Below are 25,507 nucleotides of genomic sequence, written 5' to 3' on the forward strand. Positions count from 1 at the left end.
ATTACTGGAATGTATTTGTCTTTGATAGTTTTAAAAAAAACACACTTAGTGATTTACGTTTTGGAATTGCAAACCGGGGGTATATTCTTGGTCCAGCCCATTTCAGCCTGTATTACTGCAGTTGCTTATTCTTTCAGACTCCCCGAGAGCCACTTCTCTTTGTTCCTTAATTGACTCTGCTCATAAAGAAACATGTGACTATCTCCCTGGAGAGCTTAATAATGCAGTTAACCTTTTCATTCCCATTGTAGAGGGGCCCTCCATAATTATGGTAATATTTACCAGAATGCCCTGGAAAACTCTATACACCTGAAAATATATTATATACATATTCTTTTTTTAGTTTCATGTTGGAAAAGATGTGCAAAATTCATATTTATGACATTTTCCCATGTATCTGGCAGGTCTGTAAAATAAAAAATTTATGCTCAGCTGCATGTAGTGGAGGATGCAAGATACTTTTTTTACAGTTAGCATTTCACAAGATAACAATGGATGAGAAAAGCCATTTGGCCCATCCAGAGAGATCCTAACTGCCAATTGTAGCATCCAGTTGTTTCTTAAATGATTCTATGGTTATTGCCTCCACTACTCTATCTGGAATTTTATTGCACTTGTTGGTTACTCTTTGTGTGAAGAAAAATTTCTTGATATCTGTCCTAAAATACCCTTCTCTAGTCTGAACCTGTATCCCGTAGTTCCATTCCTGCTTTTTAATTGAAAGTAATATTTCGGGTTTCAGAATATTTCAGAAGCACTTTGGGATGTTTTACTATTTGTTTTTATTCGTTCACGGGATGTGGGCGTCGCTGGCGAGGCCAGCATTTATTGCCCATCCCTAATTGCCCTCGAGAAGGTGGTGGTGAGCCGCTGCCTTGAACCGCTGCAGTCCGTATGGTGACGGTTCTCCCACAGTGCTGTTAGGAAGGGAGTTCCAGGATTTTGACCCAGCGACAATGGAGGAACGGCGATATATTTCCAAGTCGGGATGGTGTGTGACTTGGATGGGAACGTGCAGGTGGTGTTGTTCCCATGTGCCTGCTGCTCTTGTCCTTCTAGGTGATAGAGGTCGCGGGTTTGGGAGGTGCTGTCGAAGAAGCCTTGGCGAGTTGCTGCAGTGCATCCTGTGGATGGTACACACTGCAGCCACAGTGCGCCGGTGGTGAATGGAGTGAATGTTTAGGGTGGTGGATGGGGTGCCAATCAAGCGGGCTGCTTTATCTTGGATGGTGTTGAGCTTCTTGAGTGTTGTTGGAGCTGCACTCATCCAAGCAAGTGGAGAGTATTCCATCACACTCCTGACTTGTGCCTTGTAGATGGTGGAAAGGCTTTGGGGAGTCAGGAGGTGAGTCACTCGCCGCAGAATACCCAGCCTCTGACCTGCTCTTGTAGCCACAGTAATTATGTGGCTGGTCCAGTTAAGTTCCTGGTCAATGGTGACCCCAGGATGTTGATGGTGGGGCATTCGGCGATGGTAATGCCATTGAATGTCAGGGGGAGGTGGTTAGACTCTCTCTTGTTGGAGATGGTCATTGCCTGGCACTTATCTGGCGCGAATGTTACTTGCCACTTATGAGCCCAAGCCTGGATGTTGTCCAGGTCTTGCTGCATGCGGGCTCGGACTGCTTCATTATTTGAGGGGTTGCGAATGGAACTGAACACTGTGCAGTCATCAGCGAACATCCCCATTTCTGACCTTATGATGAAGGGAAGGTCATTGATGAAGCAGCTGAAGATGGTTGGGCCTAGGACACTGCCCTGAGGAACTCCTGCAGCAATGTCCTGGGGCTGAGATGATTGGCCTCCAACAACCACTACCATCTTCCTTTGTGCTAGGTATGACTCCAGCCACTGGAGAGTTTTCCCCCTGATTCCCATTGACTTCAATTTTACTAGGGCTCCTTGGTGCCACACTCGGTCAAATGCTGCCTTGATGTCAAGGGCAGTCACTCTCACCTCACCTCTGGAATTCAGCTCTTTTGTTCATGTTTGGACCAAGGCTGTAATGAGGTCTGGAGCCGAGTGGTCCTGGTGGAACCCAAACTGAGCATCGTTGAGCAGGTTATTGGTGAGTAAGTGCCGCTTGATAGCACTGTCGACGACACCTTCCATCACTTTGCTGATGATTGAGAGTAGACTGATGGGGCGGTAATTGGCCGGATTGGATTTGTCCTGCTTTTTGTGGACAGGACATACCTGGGCAATTTTCCACATTGTCGGGTAGATGCCAGTGTTGTAGCTGTACTGGAACAGCTTGGCTAGAGGCGCAGCTAGTTCTGGAGCACAAGTCTTCAGCACTACAGCTGGGATGTTGTCGGGGCCCATAGCCTTTGCTGTATCCAGTGCACTCAGCCGTTTCTTGATATCACGTGGAGTGAATCGAATTGGCCGAAGACTGGCTTCCGTGATGGTGGGAATATCGGGAGGAGGCTGAGATGGATCATCCACTCGGCACTTCTGGCTGAAGATGGTTGCAAACGCTTCAGCCTTGTCTTTTGCACTCACGTGCTGGACACCGCCATCATTGAGGATGGAGATGTTTGCAGAGCCTCCTCCTCCCGTTAGTTGTTTAATTGTCCACCACCATTCACGACTGGATGTGGCAGGACTGCAGAGCTTTGATCTGATCCGTTGGTTGTGGAATCGCTTAGCTCTGTCTATAGCATGTTGCTTCCGCTGTTTAGCATGCTTGTAGTCCTGAGTTGTAGCTTCACCAGGTTGGCACCTCATTTTTAGGAATGCCTGGTGCTGCTCCTGGCATGCTCGTCTACACTCCTCATTGAACCAGGGTTGATCCCCTGGCTTGTTGGTAATGGTAGAGTGAGGAATATGCCGTGCCATGAGGTTACAGATTGTGCTGGAATACAATTCTGCTGCTGCTGATGGCCCACAGCGCCTCATGGATGCCCAGTTTTGAGCTGCTAGATCTGTTCTGAATCTATCCCATTTAGCACGATGGTAGTGCCACACAACACGTTGGATGATGTCCTCAGTGCGAAGACGGGACTTCATCTCCACGAGGACTGTGCGGTGGTCACTCCTACCAATACTGTCATGGACAGATGCATTTGCGACAGGTAGATTGGTGAGGACAAGGTCAAGTAAGTTTTTCCCTCGTGTTGGTTCGCTCACCACCTGCCGCAGGCCCAGTCTAGCAGCTATGTCCTTCAGGACTTGGCCAGTAGTGGTGCTACCGAGCCACTCTTGGTGATGGACATTGAAGTCCCCCACCCAGAGTACATTTTGTGCCCTTGCTACCCTCAGTGCTTCTTCCAAGTGGTGCTCAACATGGAGGAGGACTGATTCATCAGCTGAGGGAGGACAGTAGGTGGTAATCAGCAGGAGGTTTCCTTGCCCATGTTTGACCTGATGCCATGAGATTTCATGGGGTCCAGAGTCAATGTTGAGGACTCCCAGGGCCACTCCCTCCTGACTGTATATCACTGTACCGCCACGTCTGGTGGGTCTGTCCTGCCGGTGGGACAGGACATACCCAGGGATGGTGATGGAAGAGTCTGGGACATTGGCTGAAAGGTATGATTCTGTGAGTGTGGCTATGTCAGGCTGTTGCTTGACTGGTCTGTGGGACAGCTCTCCCAATTTTGGCACAAGTCCCCAGATGTTGGTAAGGAGGACCTTGCAGGGTCGACTGGGCTTGGTGTTTTGCCGTTGTCGTGTCCGGTGCCTTGTGGTCCGATGCCGGGTGGTCCGTCCGGTTTCATTCTTATTATGACTTTTCGTAGCGAGATTTTACAACTGAGTGGCTTGCTCGGCCATTTCAGAATCAACCACATTGCTGTGGGTCTGGAGTCACAGATCGGCCAGACCGGGTAAGGACGGCAGGTTTCCTTCCCTAACGGACATTAGTGAACCAGATGGGTTTTTACGACAATCCGGTAGTTTCATGGCCATCATTACTGTTACTAGTATTTTAATTCCAGATTTTTATTTAATTAATTGAATTTAATTAATTAATTGAATTTAAATTCGCCAGCTGCCGTGGCGGGATTTGAACTCATGGCTCTGGATTTTAGTCCAGGCCTCTGGATTACTAGTCCAGTAACATAACCACTATGCTACCGTAAAGGCGCAATCTCAATGCAAGTTGTTAACTTTTTCTACACCCTTAACAATCTTGTATACATCTAAGATCCCTTTCAGTTACCTCCTTTCCAGGCAGAAAAGCCCAAGTTTCACCATTCTTTCCTCATAACTCGTACCCCTGACACTGGGGATTAGCCTAGTCGCTTCTGTCTGCACTGTCTCCAGCACTTGAATGTTATTCTTGTCGACCAAAACTGGATGCAGTATTCAAGGTGTGGTCTGACTAGCACTATAACTATTGATCATTACCTCCTCTGACCCACATTCTGCTGTTTTGGCTGTGTAATTCTCCATCCTATTGGTTTTGCTGATTGCCGCTTTGCATAGGTTGAACATGTTTAGCATCAAATCTACTAAGACTCCTCGGTCTCTTTCAACTTCATTCTTAGCTATTTCAACACCATTCATGGTGTACATGTGTCGTCTATTTTATCTTGTGTGTAACACTACTTTTGTCTGCATTTAATTACCATTGTCCTGCCCACTTACATATCTTGTCCAACTCATTCTGTAATTTCTGTGCTGCATCTTCCAATACCACTGCTTCTTGTTTGGTATAATCTGCAAAATTGACTACTTTGCATTTAGTTTCTGAACCCAGGTCATTTATGTAAATTAGAAACAGAAGTGGTCCCGGCACTGAGCCCAGAGACATCCAACTGAGTATTCCCTCCCCTCCATTCTGACATTTATCTAACGAGTACTCATTGCTTCCTACCCTTCAACCAGTTTATTATCCATTCCCAGTGTTTACCCTATATCCCTTTGAGTTTAAATTAACTTTGTCAAAAGTCTTTTGGAAGTCAAGGTACGCCACATCATAGGCTTGCCACAGTCCACTTGGGTTATCACTTCTTTAAAGAAGTTGAAGAAATTGGTCAGGCAGAATCTTCCCTATATTTAAGAAACAATTGGATGGTGCAGTGCGAGAATATAAGAAATAGGAACAGGAGTAGGCCATATGGCCCCTCGAACCTGCTCCGCCATTCAATAAGATCATGGCTGATCTTCTACCTCAACTCCACTTTCCTGCCCTATCCCCATATCCCTTTTTCCCTCAGTGTCCAAAAATCTGTACTCAATGACTGAGCATCCACAGCCCTCTAGGGTAGAGAATTCTAAAAATTCATAACCCTCTGAGTGAAGAAATTTTTCCTCATCTCGGCCCTAAATGGCCGACATCTTATCTTGAGTCTATAACCCCAGGTTCTATACTCTCCAGTCAGGGAAAACAGCCTCTCAGTGTCTACCATGTCAAGCCCTCAAAGAATTTTATACGTTTTTATTGGGTGCTTCTGGATGGATGAATTAAGATGGGCAAAATGACCTTCCACATCTGTAATGATCATGTGCCGCCCTCAAAGTGCTGGGAACAAGTTGTTCACCTGACCTCTAAGGTGGAGAATAGTCTGTGGAGACCCTAGCCAAAAGGAGAAAGTACAATAATTTAATAAAAATTGGAAGCAGTTACCCTCTAATTGATAGCTGGTGTTTGCAAGCAGACAGAATTGCCTGCATTTGTCTAGACAACTTGCAGTCGGGGAGTATCTGAGCAGTTGTCTTAAAGGACAGGCCAGGTTAAACACAGCTCTATTTTAGAAGCTAAGCACCACAACTGTGCTACAGACCACCTGTGAGCAATGCTTTGAAATATTTGCTCGATTCTTTATGAAAAAGAAACAAATGTTTAATTTTGATGCTATGAGTAGTTTTTATAAATAAATGAATTTTATTATAGTTTGATTACAGAGTGTTTGTTCTCTTATCCCTGTTGTGAATGCAGACTGTGCTGGAGGAACATGCTGATGATGATCAGAAACTGGCTATCACTGGGGTCCCAATTGTAACATGGCCAAAGAAGACAGTGAAGGTAAGAAGAAATGACAGGACCATAAACTGATAGAAATGTTAAACTGTGTTTTCCAATATTACTGGCAATTGACATTTTTATGGTTGCAGAAATGCTAATTTTTCATTAATTTGCACCAGCATGATGTAGATTACAGACAGCCAGAAAACTGCAAAGAAACATAATTTTATGTTCATTTAAAAATCTTGGTATTGAAAATGCTTTGCAATAGTTTTTTTTAAGGTGTTTACGATCATTGTTTCATTGAGTGCTCATGTTGGGGTTTGCAGAGAAAAGCTAATGGATCATGTGGTTTCAAGTATCTTTGAAGCTGCAATTGCATGTTGAAGTTTTATCTGTGATACATTTTTGTCTTGGGGATTCATCATTCAATGTGATTGAAATAGGCGCAAATTTTTTGTACACTGTTGCATATAGTGTTTTGGTACCAGTAGCGTAACACAAACACCAATTGACTGTTACATAAGTTAATTTTCTTTCCCCCTGTAAGCTCCCTCAGTTCACATTATTGTCCTCATTTGGGGAATGGTGGAAAAGTCTACTGTACATATATTAAGCATTCATGTTATCTGTATCCAAATCAGAAACTATTTCTGGCTGGTTAAAGATTATAATCAGCTACACCCATTGAGAATTAAATTCATGATGTAAATTTTTTTTTGCATTTATTTTTGTGAATGAGTTGCTTATCATGATGAGGGATGTTCGTGCTGAGGAATGGAACAGTTCATTTCAGGCATCCATTGTCGGCATCAAACATTCCCAGGGCAAGTATAGCACAGTTGAATGCAGAGTAAAGCTCCCTTTGCTGTGTCCTAATGATGTATCTCAGTCACAACCTCAGAAGAGCATCCTTTAATGCACCAATGTGATATTTTTCCATTTCCCACACCAGCCATCCTGTGATGTCTCGGAGTGAGATTGCCAATTTAGTGCCAAATTATGGGCAATTTTGTGCATTGGGTCCATGACAACTAGAACCATATTATGAATGCCGAAGTACATCTTGTGTAGAACCCTTGCAGCCAGCAAACAGAGATTACTTTTGTCAGTTGGATTCAAACTACAGGTGCCAAAATATAAGGTCAGTGTCTAACCAATCCAGTCCCTCAAGATCCAAGTTTGAATCTCATTCTTGACATTAAAAAAACAATCAGGGTTAGGCTATTTGTGGCATGGAGGGAAAATTGGCACCAAAAGATTGGCCTTCTATAGAGTCAACCAAGAAGTAGCACTGACCATATCTGCGTTTCTCAGCTGACCTGGCTCTTCTGCTTGATGAGAAATCATAGAGACCTGTTGATTGTTCAATCATGGCGTAATATTGATAACATGAATACTGAATATATGAACAGTAGACTTTCCCACCATTCCCCAAATGAGGACATTAATGTGAATTGAGGGAACTTGCAGGGAGGAAGAAAAGTAACTTGTGTAACAATCTCACACCACTGCTGGTACCAATGTTACAATGCAATTTTTGGAGTGGTGTGAGCAAACAGATTTTTGCTCACAGATTTTTGTAGCTTCTCTCCTGGGTGCTTTGACTCCTGCTGTGGTATGCTTCAAAAGGTGATGGTTGCCCTCTGACACCTCATCCAAGTGGTTATGCTGTCTACTCTCTAATCGGGGAATGAATACTTAAAAACACGCGCAGAGCTTTTCTCGCTGATTTCCAACTACCTCTTCCATGTGATCTCACTGCTAGAAAATGGGAAAAAAAAGGCTCAAAGTTTTTTTTTACTATAATTGCACACTCCACTTTGTATCAGACAACTCAAAAACCCTTTGTACTAACATGAGGTGTGTGGTGTAACTAACCCATTAGTTTCTTGATTTAACTCTTGAACCTTTTTACGGGTACAAAACAATATAGTGTGCGCAGCCCAGTCACCCACTCTCGATAGGCTGTACATTTCCCAGGCCAATAACATTTCTCACCAAACCAGATTTTTGTAGCTTCTCTCCTGGGTGCTTTGACTCCTGCTGTGGTATGCTTCAAAAGGTGATGGTTGCCCTCTGACACCTCATCCAAGTGGTTATCCTTCACGTGTAAGCCTAGGCAGTGAGGACTCATTTGTCTGTGGGTAGGAATCGCAACTGAGTCTGACTCTGTCCTCACTCAACACGTGTACTTTCCAGTAAGGGCTCTAGATCACAGGATAATTATGGTTGAGAGAAGTCATTTTGTGCATTGTAGTTTATCCATCCAGGAACATCCTACAGCTCCTCCATTGCAGTTTCCAATTGATTCTTAAATAATTCCAGGTTTTTACCTCCAGTACACTCTCTGGAAGTCCATTCCACATATTCATCACTTATTATGTGCAGAAGAATTTCCTGATAACAGTCCTAAATTTGCCTTTTACTAGTAGGCACCTGTGTTCCCCTGTACTACTCTCACAATTTGGTGTGAAGTATTTTCCAGATTTACTTTTTCCATATCTTTTACTATCTTGCATACCTCTACAAGTCGCCTCATTTCAATGCTGAAAGATCCAAGTTTCTCCAGTCTTTCCTCAAACTCAGATTTCTAACAGTAGGAATCTGCCTCCAACAGAGGCTTCTCTGTACTGCATCCAACGCATGAATGTCTCCCCAGTGTCTTGGTGACCAGACTGGACACAGCACTCAAGGTGTATACAGATTGAGCATGACTTCTTCCTGTACCCAACTATTTGGCATGATAGTTGAGCATTATATTAGCTTTTTTGATTGCTCCTCTGCAGTGTTTGGGCATGTTGAGTGTTTTCTAGCAGTGAAGTCACATGGAAGAGGTAGTTAGAGGTTAGCAAGCAAAGCTGTGCAGATGTTTTTACATATGCATTCCCTGACTCCTAGGTCTCTTTCAACTCCATCCTTATCTATTTCAACACCACTTATGGAGTGGGGAAATATCACCCATCATTCCTATGTGCAATACTTTACAACTGTCTACATTAGATTTAATCTGCCCACTTACACATCCATCTCATTTTGTAATTTCTGAGCTGCCTTCCGCAAATCCGAGTTTGTCATTATTTACAAATTTGACCAACTTTCATTTGAGTTTTTGAATTAAAGCCATTGATATAAATTAGAAATAATTGTGGTCCCAATCCATATCTTCAGGACACCGCAGACAGCACTCTATCCTTCCCCCGATATAACTTCTCCATTGTTTTCTACCTTTCAGCTAATTTCTTATCCATTCCCAAGACTTGGCCTGAATCCCCACATTCTCCTCCTTTACCAAACTGGAAATATACCAGAAAACATTAGTTTGCATCCTCTATCTTTGAGCTATGAAGCAATCCTTAAATGTGACTTTTATGGCCCCTATGTCATTTAACTCTAAATAGACTACCACCACTGGGCCTCTTCCTGTCCCCATCAATATCCCTTTTAACCTTTCTTCAACGTGCTCTACTCTTAAGTCCAGATAGATAACTCTCCATGTAGGTATTGTCCTTGCGACACACATGGCCATCCACTTTTCTGAGCAGTGAGTCCCCCATGACTACAGTCTCCCTGTGTCCTACAATCTGCATTTTTAACCCAGCTCTGATTTTCTAACGACTTCTTCATCTGTAACCTTATTTCCTTCTGCATTATAGGATAGTGCCTGGTATCTGTATGTTATTATCAATCTCCTGAGTAGCTTCACAAGTTTTCTTACTTTTTTTTCTACTTTTACAACCAGTATGCCTATTTTCTTGGCTGCTGTCACTTGACTGTACTGTGACCACTGGTCATTTTTAAATGGATAAGTTGTTAGGTTTAACGGAACAGCCGTTGAAAGATAGTTTAATTAAACAAGGGATTTTTTTTTGTTTAAGGAGGAAAATAGCAAAGAGACATCTACAGGCTGGTACTTACCATTGAATGTGCCTGCTAGACTGGGTGTCTTCTGTAATTTCCTTTTTTGTTTCCTTTTCCCCTTTTTTTGTTGAATTTATTTAAAACTTAATTGTTTAAAGAGCTGTGATACAATCAGTACCCATTTCCAAAATTCGGAGTTGCAGAGAATTACTAATAATAATCTTTTGTTTCTATTCAATTGCTTTTTATAAATCTTTTGGTTTAGATAAATGACATTTTGCCAAATTTGATTTTTTGCCTGTGCTGAACTTTTTTACTTGTATTTTTGCATTGCTGGGATCAGCACTAAAAGGGTTAAATCAGCAAAGAAAATGGGTATTTTTCACAGGAGAATGCTTCAGTTCAGCTCCAGGCACACTGGCTCCGGGATTTACATAAATGTAAATTGTAAACTGAGAGCAATATTAAGACTTCCAGGTATCATGTGATAGATTGTCTTCATTCAATATTGATTCAATCATGCAAGGTATGTCATCTGCTGGTTTTGTTTCGAGATCTGCGGGTGTGTGTTTAAAAGGTAGGTCCCACCCTAGGGTAATTGACAGCTGTTCCTGAGACCTCAGGGAAGAAGATGGGGCCTTGATTGGCTGGAGCCCTCTGATTGATAGCTCAGTGGGCTGAGACTTCATCTCACAGTATTATGTTGGCAGCTCACAGGCAGTCTGGAGTCAATCAGAGAGTCAGACTGTTCTGAAACCTGTAATTGTCAGCTGTAAAGCTGAGTATCTTAACCCACTAACTACTGTGATGTGCAAATTTACTGTATTATTGTCATGTGATGTGGCTTGTCATGGTGAACTCTGGGTACTGTAGTTTCACGGGAACAGGGTTGAAACTACAATTCCCAAAATGATGACGACACAAACAGAATTTGCTAAAAGGAACTGGAAATCACCACCACCCACGGCACAATTTTCCAACCTTTTCATTTCTAATACTAAATGATTAGATTTTATGCATAAGCTTAGTGATTTTTTGTTTTGAAAATTAAGATTTTTTTTTTGTGTTTATGTTAATATTATTTTTAGCTGCATACATTGACCTGAGTGAGGATGGAAAATGGCAGCCGAAAGCAGTTGGGGAAAAAAATGAGTAATTTAATTGATATGTTTTATGGCAGTTTGAGAAAAATTTGGGTGATTGGTTGGTTTGTGTGGTTTTGTAATGATTGGTAGTTTCTCCCCGTCCTGATTGGTAGCTCCTCTTTCTATAATTGAGTAAATCAGCATTGTTAATTTAACACCTGAGCAAATCAGAAAAGCGTTGCACAGATTTATTGTATTACAAACATTTTTAAGTGTGATAGATTTAATATGTGACAGACGTTGTACACGGACTAGTATAGATAGATAATTAAGTCAATTTAAACTAAATTTTAATATTGCTGTATTTCAATTCCTGTCTTTCCTGGAATGTTATTTAAGTATATGGATTTATGGTACAGCATTAACCAGCGTTATCCAATTCCCCCCACACACACAAGATAATTATATAAATGAGCATTATTTTCAAAAGACTGTCAAAAGAGAAAAGAAAATGTTTCAGTATTTTTTCATTTTTCTTCAGTGACATTCTAAGGATAGCTTTTATGTTTTAAAACTTGCCCCTCTTATTTTTATATAATTATTATTTGCATGCCTATGGCTACTTCCTGTTCAGGATCTTTTGTCTCTTTTTGAAGGAATCATTGATAACTTTTTCCATCACCACTTGCAGCTGGCGTCTTGTGAACGTTGCTCACACTTCTAGTTCAGTAGAAAACCAGATTTGAGGGGCGAGATGATAAACGCAATATTTCAAAAACTTTTTTGGGTTATTTGTTTTGCTACGTGATATCGTGCAGCACATTAGAGCTCCAGTGCATCTTCAAGGAATGACGGGATGTGAATTCGCTCTCACAGGGAGTTCTGCATTTGAAATGTGCTGGCAGTTGGAGTTCAGGCTGTTTGACTACAGGGAGCACCACAGCCCAATCCTGTTCATGCATGCACACGTCCAGCAACGGTCACTGGATAGCGATTAGGAGCAGGGATCCTCGCTGATTTTTCCCTTCTCCAACTGAGAGGCACAGAGGCCAATTGGAACATATGCTGCCCTGTCTGAGATCAGGTAACTCGCCACAGACTGGTGATTGGAACCCAAGTTTTCTTCCCTTTTATTCACTTCTTTTCTGAAAGTAATAATTCATGCGATGATTTGGTTCCCATGGTGCTGGCAGCCCTCTTCTAGTACCTCACCCAAATGACCATTCTTTATATATAAACCCAGACAGTGAGTATTCAACTATAAGGGCCATTACAATACTTTCCAACAGGACAGTGAATATCAGATGACAATTGAAATGGAAAACCTGGCTGAGTTTTTTTCCTTCTAGTTTAGGGTCATGGAGGCTAATTGCAGCATCCCAGATGAGAGCAGCTGACTCAGCACAGACAGGGAAACCAACCTGGGACCTTCCTGTTTGATAAGCCTCAGTTACATGCTGGCTTTACCAACTGAACCATCAAGCAACCAACCATTTTTTTGTATTATAAACTTGCAGTGGACTCAGTCGGTCTGCCAGTATTTCTGCTATTAACATACATCGCCCAGTCCAGCAATGCCTCAATTTTAAAATTCTCATCCTTGTGTTCAAATCCATCCATGGCCTTGCCCCCTCTATCTCCGTAACATCCTCCAGCCCTAGAACCCACCAAGAGCTCTGCGTTACTCCAATTCTTGTGCATCCCCGATTTCCTTCGTCCCACCATTGACGGCCGTGTCTTCAGCTGTCTAGGCCCTAAACTCTGGAATTCCCTCCCTAAACTTCTCCACCTCTCTTTTCCTCCTTTAAGACGCTCCTTAAAACCTACCTCTTTGACCATACTTTTGGTTACCCGCCCTAATATTTCCTTATGTGGCTCGGTCAAATTTTGTCTGATAATGCTCCTGTGAAGCATCTTGGGATGGTAAAGGCGCCTTTTCAATGCACGTTGTTGTTGCGATGGACTTTTGTGAAGTGATCCACGTTCCCTACGTGGGTGTCTCATTTCCCTCCCCTCCTCCCCACCCCCCGTGATGCATTGACATTGCCTAACTAACAATGTGGAACATTCAATGTGATAACATTCTTGCCTCTGAGTCAGAAGGCTGTAGGTTCAAACCCCACTATGGACTATAACGCATAATCTCAGTTGATACTTTCGGATGAGATGCAAAGCCGAGGCCCGATCAGCTGCTCAGATGGATGTAAAAGATGCCATGGTACTATTTGAAAAAGAACAGAAAGTTCTTCTGTTGTCCCAGCCAACATTCCTCCCTCAATCAACACCACCAAAAACAAAATTACCTCATCATTTACCTCATTTACTGTTTTTAGGATGTGTGTGTGTGTGTGTGTGTGTGTGTTTGCAAACTGGCTGCTGCGTTTAAATGACAACAGTGACTGCAGTGCATGCAGTAATCCATTGTCTGTGAAGTGCTTCAGGACATCCTGAGGATGTAAATGGTTCTGTATGAATGCAGGTATTTTCTTTGTCCGCTTCAATTTTTTTTCCTAAAATAGAGTTGAATCCTTAGCGGTTTTTATTTATAGACTTTTAAAAAAAAAATATGTTGGCTGTTTCCCTGATTGTTTTGTCAGCATTTGGCAATAAGCTGCTGCCAAACCACAGAAGCTTTATTTCACAGTGAATTTAAGCATCATATTTTGCAAAAAAATAGAGTCAGGCTACACATTTTGGTCATGTGCTCCAAACTGGACCTTTAAGAGTATGAGTTTTCATACCAGCTGGCAGGACCTGCATGCAGCAGTGTTTATAAATGGGCTGAAACAGCACTGAGTGTTTAATAAATGGAAGCACAGATAAAGCTGTAAATGAAGTGTGCCTATAAAAGCTTTGTGATTACATCAGTATTCATTTTATTTGCTCTTAGTGGCTCATTTGCAATTTAATATTAGTTATTGTCAGATGTACAAGGGGCTGGGGAAGAGCTCGAAAGTCAGTTTTGCAGGATGATTTGTTAACGTGTCGCATGTGTGTGCCCTCACAATGTCATTCCTCCTGCTGACTGGTGTGTAATCACAACCAGCGGCAGCCCTATTGTCTGCTTTTCAAAATAAAACATCTGCTTATTTTTGATTGGTCAATTGAAAAGGTTCAACCCCATCCTGACCTTCCTTCATGAATATTGATGAGCCTTGAGTGTGGAAGCTGGGTTTATGGTGGAGGCTCGTTACTACAGCAGTCCAGCCATGTCAGTTTGTTTCTGGCTGGGCCCAGACTGAGAAATGGCCATGTCCCTGAGTGCAGATGATGAGGAGTATGACTCAGACCCAGAGCAGGTCAGGTTTCAGCTTTGATTGTGGGCACAGTAGAAGCATTTTCAGTTTTTTTTTAAAACTAGAAAGCCCTTATTGGGAAACAATGTGAGAGCCTAAAGTAACTAAGCTGAAGCCAGGCTCTGTTGTGCTGAATAATGATGGTGGCTGTTCTTGTTTTTAGGACAGCTGCCAACAGCTTGGCTTTTTCTTCCTTACTGATGCTGTTACTTTTAAACTTGAAGCATGTGGTATTATAAATCCTGCTTGTTTACTGAAGCAGGTAACCGTGACTAAGGTCAAGAAGTACTGTCCCATATGACATTTTAAACCTCATCCTTTAGGTCATTTAACATCCATTTTTGGAGCAACTGCTGCTTTGAGTTCATAGACAAATGTATTGTTGATTTACTGATCACAAGCAACTCGACGCATGCAATTGCCTGGGATGTTTTAATCTTCATTCTGTTCTCTATGCTTTTCATGCTTTATTAGTTGCTTATTGACCACGTTTTTTTATAGTGTGCCTGTAGGGTAGAATGTAGTGTTATACTGTATTCATCTTTATTTATGAAATCATAATTTGCGTTTTTAACTGAAACCGCTTTTATGAGAGCGTGGCATTGCTTGGCACTACTGTTGCACAAAGTACAGCAGTTGTTAAATGTTCGACGTAACGTGGTGTAACCTCATGTACAGACACACGTCGTTTTGATAAAGGTATTCGCTCTGAGGAAGAAACAAATTAAACACGATTGTGCTTGAAAGGCAGATCTGTCTTGTTTGCTGCATGGATAGAGTGGGGGAGGGGGAGGAGAAACCTTACGGTTTAACAATGAGTTGTTCTCTAAATGGCTGTGGTTGTGTATTCATGGTACTGTCGGAGTAATGAATGCTTGAAGGCACTTTTGCAGAGAAATGTTAAGTAGCTAGGGAGTGTTTACCCATGTTAACCCCCCCCCACTGTACCAGTTTGCTGGCGACTCAGGCCTAAAAGAATTTTGTGCAGAAAATCATTCTCTATGCAACTTAAAACTGTTCAGTAATGCTGGGCTTAAAGCAATATTTCAATAACCCGAGTCTGATTTGGGAGATAGTCTTTCAGTCACCATGCGTGGTTTGAGATGATGAGCGGGCCCCTCGCTTGATTTTGTTTTAATGTTATTATTTAATATCCGTATCAATTTCATTGAATTATATGCTGCTGTGTAAGGGCCCTGCCTCATGGAATGTATAATGGTTTCATTGTAACTGCCAAAAGGAAGTCTAATACCGACTGAGAGAGTTCCTTCAGTCTGTTCCCTATAGGATTTGGTTTCCTACAGCACGGAGAGAATATCTTGCCTAGAATAAAGGGCTATCTTTAAACAATCGAACTTTCGCAGGGAGGGGGGAGAAAACTTCTTATTTCCTTTCTTTAAAAATGTTTCCAGCCCTTCGCCACCACATGTGGAAAAAAAAGTTCATACTTCTGTCACTGTCGCACATTTATAGATCCAAATTAAGATGCAGCTTCTGTTTACGTTGAGACTGTGTACGGTTTGTGGCAACCAAGCGGGTTGCTTGCCATTACTGGCACACTATCGTATATGCTTAGATAAACTAACAGTATATGAACAAAAAGTATAAACTGTCAGCTAGACGTGTAACCCTTTTCTGCTCTTTGTGCCCTTGGTTTCCCCCTGCCCACCTTCTGGATCACTACCGTCCTCCCTGGTTGTAGTTGGCGCTATTAAAAAAAATAAAGGGGGGAAACTGCATTTGTACATTTTGCGTGTATGCGTTGTGTGTGCGTGCGTGCATGTCGATAAATATTTCTATATATTCATGTTTGTTTTGTTTTCAACTCCCATTTTCCCCCTGAAAGTACTGACTGTTGCTGGGGTAAAGTTCCATCAACACCTGCCAGCAGAAGCTTACACACTTCAACATCGTGAAATGTCCAAAGATGCTCCACAAGGATGGGGTGGGGTAGAAATTCAGGCACCCAGCACGGATTGGTAAAAGACTCAGTTGAGATCAGAGATTTTGAGGAGGCTTTTGAAGGTGAAGAGAAATGGAGCAAGGTGAACGCGTTTAGGAGGAGAATGCCACAGTGTAGGTGTGATGGCTGAATCCTGTGCTACCATTGGTGGAGTGGACAGAAGGTGAAATGCACAATAGTCCAGAGCGGAGGGTACAGGCGTGTGTAAGGGCTGAGGAGGTTGTCGAAGTCCGTGGGGACAAGACCAAGGAGTCAGTGCGTTGGGGGGTGGGGAGTCAGTGAGGACATGAGCAACAGGTGAGTGTGGTAAGACATAAAGTTCTGTTTGTTATGGGAATTTGCATAAGGTGGAGTTTGGAAGGCAAGTGAGGAGAGTGTTAGACAAATTGTGCCTCCACTCCACGGTTAGCTAGATGCAGAGGTGGACGATATTACAGAGGTGGACGATATTACAGAGGTGGACGATATTACAGAGGTGGACGATATTACAGAGGTGGACGATATTACAGAGGTGGACATAATCAGTCTTGGTGATGCATGGCATGTGGGATTTAAAGCTCAGCTGTGGTCAGCCAGGACACTGACATTTAGCTTGACTGAGCAGCTGGGGAGGTGGATGGAATCGGGCTCAGGTGCAATGGTAAATGGCTTCTTGAAAAGATCCAAACATGATGGCTTCAGGCTTGCTAGTTTTCAGTTGGACAGCTTTAGACTCATGCACTATGATGTTGGGCAAACAATCAGTCAGCACAATAACAGTCATGAAGTCGAGGATGATGGTGGAGTGGTAAAGCTCAACTGTCATTGGCCCAAGTAGCCAATCTTCATGTGTGAGCCTGTGTGTGCCAACAGTGAGAACAGGCAGACTATTTGGCAGAGAGATTACCACAATATCCAAGCTCAAATTTGTTCTCGCCTGACATAAACAAAAATTTCAGCAGGATCCTTGGATAGCAATTGGGGAGAACCACAGCTTAATTTTTCTTTTCCCCACTCCGTAGCCCATAACTCGTCTTGCCAGTTATATTGCCCTAACTGCCACCCCAGCTAGCTCAGTTTACACTAGAAATTGATCCTGGAACCCACAGGCTGACGATGCTTAGTACTATACTAGGTGGTACATTTACCTACCAGGTCATTGGGGAGGGCTTATACTTTCTTTTAAATAATAGAAGCAATTCTACAATTGTGCCTGCTCCCATTGTGCCAAATATGCCTGCACAGCAGATTCAGTAACAACCAAATAACTGGACATTGCAACCATTCCACTACCAATTGCTGAAAGTCATGAATATAACTTTAAAGCAGTTGCAATTTTTGTTATTCTGGCAGGGATATTCCTTTATGTTGGGGGAAAAAGCACATTCCTCATGATGGGCTTAAAGCTCAGCTTTTATGATGGTGGCACTTTGGTATCAGAGACACCCAAGGAAACTATCTCCTGAGATGGGTTTCAGGGCCTTTGACAGCACTGATGCCAGGTTGTTTTATGTTACAGGGTTGCCTCTGACAGCAGTTTTTTTTAAAATGTGCCTCATGCACTCTGATGGCTCAGCTCGTGGAGGCAGTCAGTAGCTTTGGCTCCCCCAGTGACTCACCAAGTTCATCCGGTGAGTAACCGAGCCATGGAGAGCTGGAAGGTTCCTGTTGTGATTCTGGGTTGGTGCTGAGTCAGCGGATCTCAGATTGGGCAATGACTGGATGCTAAAAATGCCTTCAGCATCTTGAGTGAAGGAAGAGAAAATCAGACAAGGCTACCATTCCCTATCCAGTGATCCTTACTTGAAGTGCAGGTATGTGGATACCATGTGAGGACAGGGTTCCACTTGGCTATGAAGCCCCATTTGTTGAATAGCCTCTTGACATTTGCTGTTTAGGCTCATGTGGAGCATAGACCAGTTGGGCCAAATGACCTGTTTCTGTGCTGTAGTTTTACTGTAACTCTGTTTAGCGACACAGATGAAGAATTTTAACTTAGGCAAGATACTGGGTGATGGCCATTGCTTGTGAAACTGTACTCGATGAAGTGTCAAGAGCTTCAGAAGAGGGAAGAAGATTTTTAAAAATCTGAATTTAGAATTGAAAGCAATTGATGCATCAAACAGTCCTGCTCTTTATAGGTGATCGAGTATTAATGTATTGCAGTATCTAATAAAATCCCTTGCATTGTTGTTTGTAGTCAATATTATGATATAGTACCTACTATTAATACATAATCAGAAATTGTCAATTAATTCCTTAACAATCAAATTAATATTAAAATAGATTGGCTTTAAACAATGCAAAAATCAAAGAGGGTGACCCAAAGGCTGATGATTTAAAATTATCTGAATCAAGAGCATAACATATGTGATATAAATATTCTGATACTTCACTTATGTATAAATATAAATCTACTTTATATATACATGCTAATGAGTCTTGTATTAACCAATTTCCAAAAAAACAGGACACTAACCGTGGAATTGCAGCAGCAGCACCCAGAGTATTTGAGCCAGAATGTTGCAATTTCATAGAAATATGCTAATTTTAATCTCACTTTCTCATTTCAATGTTGGTGAACTGCACTATGGGCCTTGACCTTTCTCTTAGGCTTCTCAATTTAAAGGAAAACATCCATTTGGAAAGGTGCACGTCTTTACTTGATGAGGCAAATAATCTTACTCCAGTTATTGTATCTTTTTGTTTATCCCACTTCACCTTCCTAAAAATGTACTTAACAATATTAAATCCACACCTCTCTCTTTCTTTGGAAAAATAACAAGTCTTTTATAAAATTCTGGCTCCTGGGGTAGGAAGTGTCTGCGTAGTACTTTAACTTCTGTTTGGGAAGGTCTATATTAAAAAAAACAATTGTAAACAATTTTACAACACCAAGTTATAGTCCAACAATTTTATTTGAAAATCACAAGCTTTCGGAGGCTTCCTCCTTCCTCAGGTGAATGTCAAGAAATCCTCGAACCTTTCGCATTTATAAATCACAGAACAATACCTGGTGATTACAGATAGTCTTTCCAACTGCCCGTTGCCAAGGCAATCAAAGTGTTCAGACAGAGAGGTGTTACCTGCAGGGCCACTGAATATACAACCAACCAAAAAAAACAGAGAGAGAGGCAGAAACATCCGGAAACAAGAGAAAGACAGCAAATGACCCGTTATATTAAAAACAGATAACTTTTGTTCGCTGGTGGGGTTACGTGTAGTGTGACATGAACCCAAGATCCCAGTTGAGGCCGTCCTCATGGGTGCGGAACTTGGCTATCAATTTCTGCTCGACGATTTTGCGTTGTCGTGTGTCTCGAAGGCCGCCTTGGAGTACGCTTACCCGAAGGTCGGTGGCTGAATGTCCTTGACTGCTGAAGTGTTCCCCGACTGGGAGGGAACCCTCCTGTCTGGCGATTGTTGCGCGGTGTCCGTTCATCCGTTGTCGCAGTGTCTGCATGGTCTCGCCAATGTACCATGCTCTGGGGCATCCTTTCCTGCAACGTATGAGGTAGACAACGTTGGCCGAGTCACAGGAGTATGAACCTGGTGGGTGGTGTCCTCTCGTGTGATGGTGGTATCTGTGTCGATGATCTGGCATGTCTTGCAGAGGTTACCGCGGCAGGGTTGTGTGGTGTCGTGGACGCTGTTCTCCTGAAAGCTGGGTAGTTTGCTGCGAGCGATGGTCTGTTTGAGGTTGGGTGGCTGTTTAAAGGCGAGTAGTGGAGGTGTGGGGATGGCCATAGCGAGGTGTTCGTCGTCATCGATGACATGTTGAAGGCTGCGGAGAACATGGCGTAGTTTCTCCGCTCTGGGGAAATACTGGACGACGAAGGGTACTCTGTTGGTTGCGTCCCGTGTTAGTCTTCTGAGGAGGTCTATGCGATTTTTCGCTGTGGCCCGTCGGAACTGTCGATCGATGAGTCGAGCGTCATATCCCGTTCTCACTAGGTCGTCTTTCAGCGTCTGTAGGTGTCCATCGCGTTCCTCCTCGTCTGAGCAGACCCTGTGTATTCGCAGGGCCTGTCCATAGGGGATGGCCTCTTTGACGTGGTTAGGGTGGAAGCTGGAAAAGTGGAGCATCGTGAGGTTGTCCGTGGGCTTGCGGTAGAGTGAGGTGCTGAGGTGCCCGTCTTTGATGGAGATTCGTGTGTCCAAGAAAGAAACTGATTCTGAGGAGTAGTCCATGGTGAGCTTGATGGTGGGATGGAACTTGTTGATGTTATCGTGTAGTCTCTTTAGTGATTCTTCGCCGTGGGTCCATAGAAAGAAAATGTCGTCGATGTATCTGGTGTATAGCGTTGTTTGGACGTCCTGTGCAGTGAAGAAGTCCTGCTCGAACTTGTGCATGAAAATGGCGTATTGGGGTGCGAATTTGGTCCCCATGGCTGTTCCGTGTGTTTGGGTAAAGAACTGGTTATCGAAGGTGAAGACATTGTGATCCAGGATGAAGTGGATGAGTTGTAGGATGGCGTCTGGAGATTGGCTGTTGTTGGTCTTGAGTATTGATGCTGTCGCAGCGATGCCGTCGTCGTGGGGGATACTGGTGTAGAGTGCCGAGACGTCCATCGTGGTGAGAAGTGTTCCTGGTTCAACTGGTCCGTGGGTGCTGAGTTTTTGTAGGAAGTCTGTAGTGTCGCGACAGAAGCTGGGGGTTCCCTGTACGATGGGTTTCAGGATGCCCTCGATGTATCCAGAGAGGTTCTCACACAGGGTTCCGTTGCCTGATACGATAGGACGTCCGGGTGTGTTGGCTTTGTGTATCTTTGGGAGGCAGTAGAATTCTCCCACGCGGGGAGTACGTGGGATGAGAGTGCGTAGGATGTTTTGAAGGTCTGGATCGAAGGTCTTGATCAGTTTGTTGAGCTGGTGGGTGTGTTCTTTGGTCGGATCTGCGGGTAACCGTCTGTAGTGTTCCTGGTTGTCCAGTTGTCGGAATGCTTCTTTGCAATAGTCCGTTCTGTTCTGTATGACGATGGCTCCTCCTTTGTCCGCTGGTTTGATGACGATGTTGCGGTTGGTCTTGAGAGCGTTGATGGCGTTGCGTTGTGCTCGGGTGACATTCTGGACTGTCTTGTGAGTGCGGCTGATGAATCTGGCATTGACGCATTTCCTGACAGCTTGAGCATACATGTCAAGCTGAGGGCAGCGACCCTCCGGAGGAGTCCAGTTTGACTCTTTCCTCCTCGGTTGCTGTACCACGGATCCCTCTGTCTGCTGTTCCGGATTGTTGATTGTCTCATTGGGTTCGCTTCTGAAATCTTGGGGTTTGTGGAAGAATTCCCAGAGCCTCATTCTCCTGATGAATTCCTCTGTGTCCGCCGCGAGACTAATGGGGTCCATTTTGGTAGTGGGGCAGAAATTGAGCCCTCGGCTGAGAACTTCGATTTCGTTTGGTTGAAGGGTGTGGTCGGACAAATTGACGATAGACTTCCCTGTGGTTGCAACCGTGGTACCAGGGGAAGCTTGGTCGATGCTGGTGGTGATGCCGAGTTTCTCAAACTTCCTGCTCTTGGTTTTCATGTAGGCAGCGTAGTTCCGTTGCCTCGTCTGTTTGGCGGTATCTCGTAGCTGGTCTGCTGTGTCCTGAGTACAGGTTGAGAGTATGGACTCTATCTTAGTTTCGAGGTTGCGGCGTCTGCTGTAGAGTTGGTGTACGAGATGGTTGCGGAGTGTGCGAGAGGTACGACGGCAGAGTCTCTCAGCGTAATCCGAGTTGTATGTGGACTTGAGTGGGTTCGTGATCTGTAGTCCTTTCGGGATCTTGTCTGCTTTCTTGCAGCTCTGTAAAAACTTGATGTCTGTGTCTATATGCGCGATCTTCTTGGATATCCTTTCCACTGTGAGCCGGCAGTTTGTGGTGTCGATGGTAGCCATGATGTGGAGATGCCGGTGATGGACTGGGGTTGACAATTGTAAACAATTTTACAACACCAAGTTATCGTCCAACAATTTTATTTGAAAATCACAAGCTTTCGGAGGCTTCCTCCTTCCTCAGGTGAATGTCAAGAAATCCTCGAACCTTTCACATTTATAAATCACAGAACGATACCTGGTGATTACAGATAGTCTTTCCAACTGCCCGTTGCCAAGGCAATCAAAGTGTTCAGACAGAAAGGTGTTACCTGCAGGGCCACCGAATATACAAACAACCAAAAAAACCATAGAGAGGCAGAAACATCTGGAAACAAGAGAAAGACAGCAAATGACCCGTTATATTAAAAACAGATAACTTTTGTTCACTGGTGGGGTTACGTGTAGCGTGACATGATCCCAAGATCCCGGTTGAGGCCGTCCTCTTGGGTGCGGAACTTGGCTATCAATTTCTGCTCGACGATTTTGCGTTGTTGTGTGTCTCGAAGGCCGCCTTGGAGTACGCTTACCCGAAGGTCAGTGGCTGAATGTCCTTGACTGTTGAAGTGTTCCCCGACTGGGAGGGAACCCTCCTGTCTGGCGATTGTTGCGCGGTGTCCGTTGCCGCAGTGTCTGCATGGTCTCGCCAATGTACCATGTCTCGCCAATGTACCCTAGTAAGAACGGGATATGACGCTCGACTCATCAATCGACAGTTCCGACGGGCCACAGCGAAAAATCGCATAGACCTCCTCAGAAGACTAACACGGGACGCAACCAACAGAGTACCCTTCCCCGGAGCGGAGAAACTACGCCATGTTCTCCGCAGCCTTCAACATGTCATCAATGACGACAAACACCTCGCTATGGCCATCCCCACACCTCCACTACACGCCTTTAAACAGCCACCCAACCTCAAACAGACCATCGTTCGCAGCAAATTACCCAGCTTTCAGGAGAACAGCGTCCACGACACCACACAACCCTGCCACGGTAACCTCTGCAAGACATGCCAGATCATCGACACAGATACCACCATCACACGAGAGGACACCACCCACCAGGTACATGGTTCATACTCCTGTGACTCGGCCAACGTTGTCTACCTCATAACGTTGCAGGAAGGCCCCAGAGCATGGTACATTGGCGAGACCATGCAGACACTGTGACAACGGATGAACGGACACCGTGCAACAATCGCCAAACAGGAGGGTTCCCTCCCAGTCGGGGAACACTTCAGCAGTCAAGGACATTCAGCCACCGACCTTCGGGTAAGCGTACTCCAAGGCGGCCTTCGAGACACACGACAACGCAAAATCGTCGAGCAGAAATTGATAGCCGAGTTCCGCACCCATGAGGACGGCCTCAACCGGGATCTTGGGTTCATGTCACGCGACACGTAGCCCCACCAGCGAACAAAAGTTATCTGTTTTTAATATAACGGGTCATTTGCTGTCTTTCTCTTCCTTCCAGATGTTTCTATGTTTCTGCCTCTCTCTTTTTTTGGTTGTTTGTATATTCGGTGGCCCTGCAGGTAACACCTCTCTGTCTGAACACTTTGATTGCCTTGGCAACGGGCAGTTGGAAAGACTATCTGTAATCACCAGGTATTGTTCTGTGATTTATAAATGCAAAAGGTTCGAGGATTTCTTGACATTCACCTGAGGAAGGAGGAAGCCTCCGAAAGCTTGTGATTTTCAAATAAAATTGTTGGACTATAACTTGGTGTTGTAAAATTGTTTACAATTGTCAACCCCAGTCCATCACCGGCATCTCCACATCTTAAAAAAAAACAGACTGTGAATTGGGGTCAAAGAATTATCCTGTTGTCTCACCTCAGACAGGAATGGTGCTTATTCTGCATCCATGACTCCCCCACATCTTGCTGGGATGACTTGAGGGGCTTTGGGAAGAGTTTTGATAAGCTTGGGCTCTTGAGCCTCAAAAGCTATATCTCAAAGGTGCCTTAAGAATTATATACAATACTTAATGAGATAGAGAAAGTAACCCCAAAGTAAAATGTTGATGTACATCAGGGCAAGAGAATGCAGATTCAGAGCTGTGAAAAGTAATCTTAGGACAGACATCAGGAAGTTTCTTTTGTTTAGCAGGTTGACAGGTGTCAGGAAGAGTGGTTGAGGCCAGAAACCTAACCTCATTTGAAACAACTAAATGCTGTAATGAGAAGTATTGGTGTTCTTAAAAAAAAAATGAGATTAAATTGACTGAAGGGCCTTCTTCATCCAAACTAGTGAGGCATATTTGCTTAAAGGTTTCTGTTTTTCTTGTGTCCTGATTTGGATGAATCTGAACTGAGCAAGCTCTCTGTACAGGATAAACTTGTGGCAATGGTTAAAAAGCAGGATTTGCACACTTTAACATTGATCAAGTAGGGTCGGTGTATCTATCCATTGGACTGTTTGTCATTGTAAGCTAAGTATTGTGTATGTATGAATGTATGGTTCCTATTTGCTTTTTGATTGATCAACATTGTAAAACCAGAAATTGAAAATGGCAATTACTTCCATGCACCTGTGAGATATAAGAACATAAGAAATAGGAGCAGGAGTAGGCTAATCGGCCCCTCGAGCCTGCTCCGCCATTCAATAAGATCATGGCTGATCTAATCCTAACCTCAAATCTAAATTCATGTCCAATTTCCTGCCCGCTCCCCGTAACCCCTAATTCCCTTTACTTCTAGGAAACTGTCTATTTCTGTTTTAAATTTATTTAATGATGTAGCTTCCACAGCTTCCTGGGGCAGCAAATTCCACAGACCTACTACCTCTGAGTGAAGAAGTTTCTCCTCATCTCAGTTTTGAAAGAGCAGCCCCTTATTCTAAGATTATGCCCCCTCGTTCTAATTTCACCCATCCTTGGGAACATCCTTACCACATCCACCCGATCAAGCCCCTTCACAATCTTATATGTTTCAATAAGATCGCCTCTCATTCTTCTGAACTCCAATGAGTAGAGTCCCAATCTACTCAACCTCTCCGCATATGTCCGTCCCCTCATCCCCGGGATTAACCGAGTGAACCTTCTTTGTACTGCCTCGAGAGCAAGTATGTCTTTTCTTAAGTATGGAGACCAAAACTGTATGCAGTATTCCAGGTGCAGTCTCACCAATACCTTATATAACTGCAGCAATACCTCCCTGTTTTTATATTCTATCCCCCTAGCAATAAAAGCCAACATCTTGGGATCCAAGGTGAGGTAGCCAATTGGATACAAAATTGGCTTGACGACAGAAGACAGAGGGTGGTTGTAGAGGGTTGTTTTTCAAACTGGATGCCTGTGTCCAGCGGTGTGCCTCAGGGATCGGTGCTGGGTCCGCTGTTATTTGTTATTTATATTAATGATTTGGATGAGAATTTAGGAGGCATGGTTAGTAAGTTTGCAGATGACACCAAGATTGGTGGCATTGTGGACAGTGAAGAAGGTTATCTGGGATTGCAACGGGATCTTGATCAATTGGGCCAGTGGGCCGATGAATGGCAGATGGAGTTTAATTTAGATAAATGTGAGGTGATGCATTTTGGTAGATCGAATC

General features: G+C 43.7%; 1 protein-coding gene across 8 annotated transcripts in view; it reads left to right on the top strand.

The window, feature by feature from the left end:
* kdm2bb (lysine (K)-specific demethylase 2Bb) overlaps positions 1 to 25,507 on the top strand; it is a 239,778-nt gene that overhangs the window by 166,221 nt on the left and 48,050 nt on the right. For all 8 annotated transcript variants that reach the window (XM_068005804.1, XM_068005806.1, XM_068005802.1 and 5 more), the window contains one exon: positions 5,888 to 5,974. In XM_068005804.1, the coding sequence (XP_067861905.1) occupies positions 5,888 to 5,974 (87 nt within the window). The remainder of the gene's footprint in view (positions 1 to 5,887; positions 5,975 to 25,507) is intronic.

Source organism: Heptranchias perlo, chromosome 25 (genome assembly GCF_035084215.1).
Source record: "Heptranchias perlo isolate sHepPer1 chromosome 25, sHepPer1.hap1, whole genome shotgun sequence".
NCBI classification, from domain to species: Eukaryota; Metazoa; Chordata; class Chondrichthyes; order Hexanchiformes; family Hexanchidae; genus Heptranchias; species Heptranchias perlo.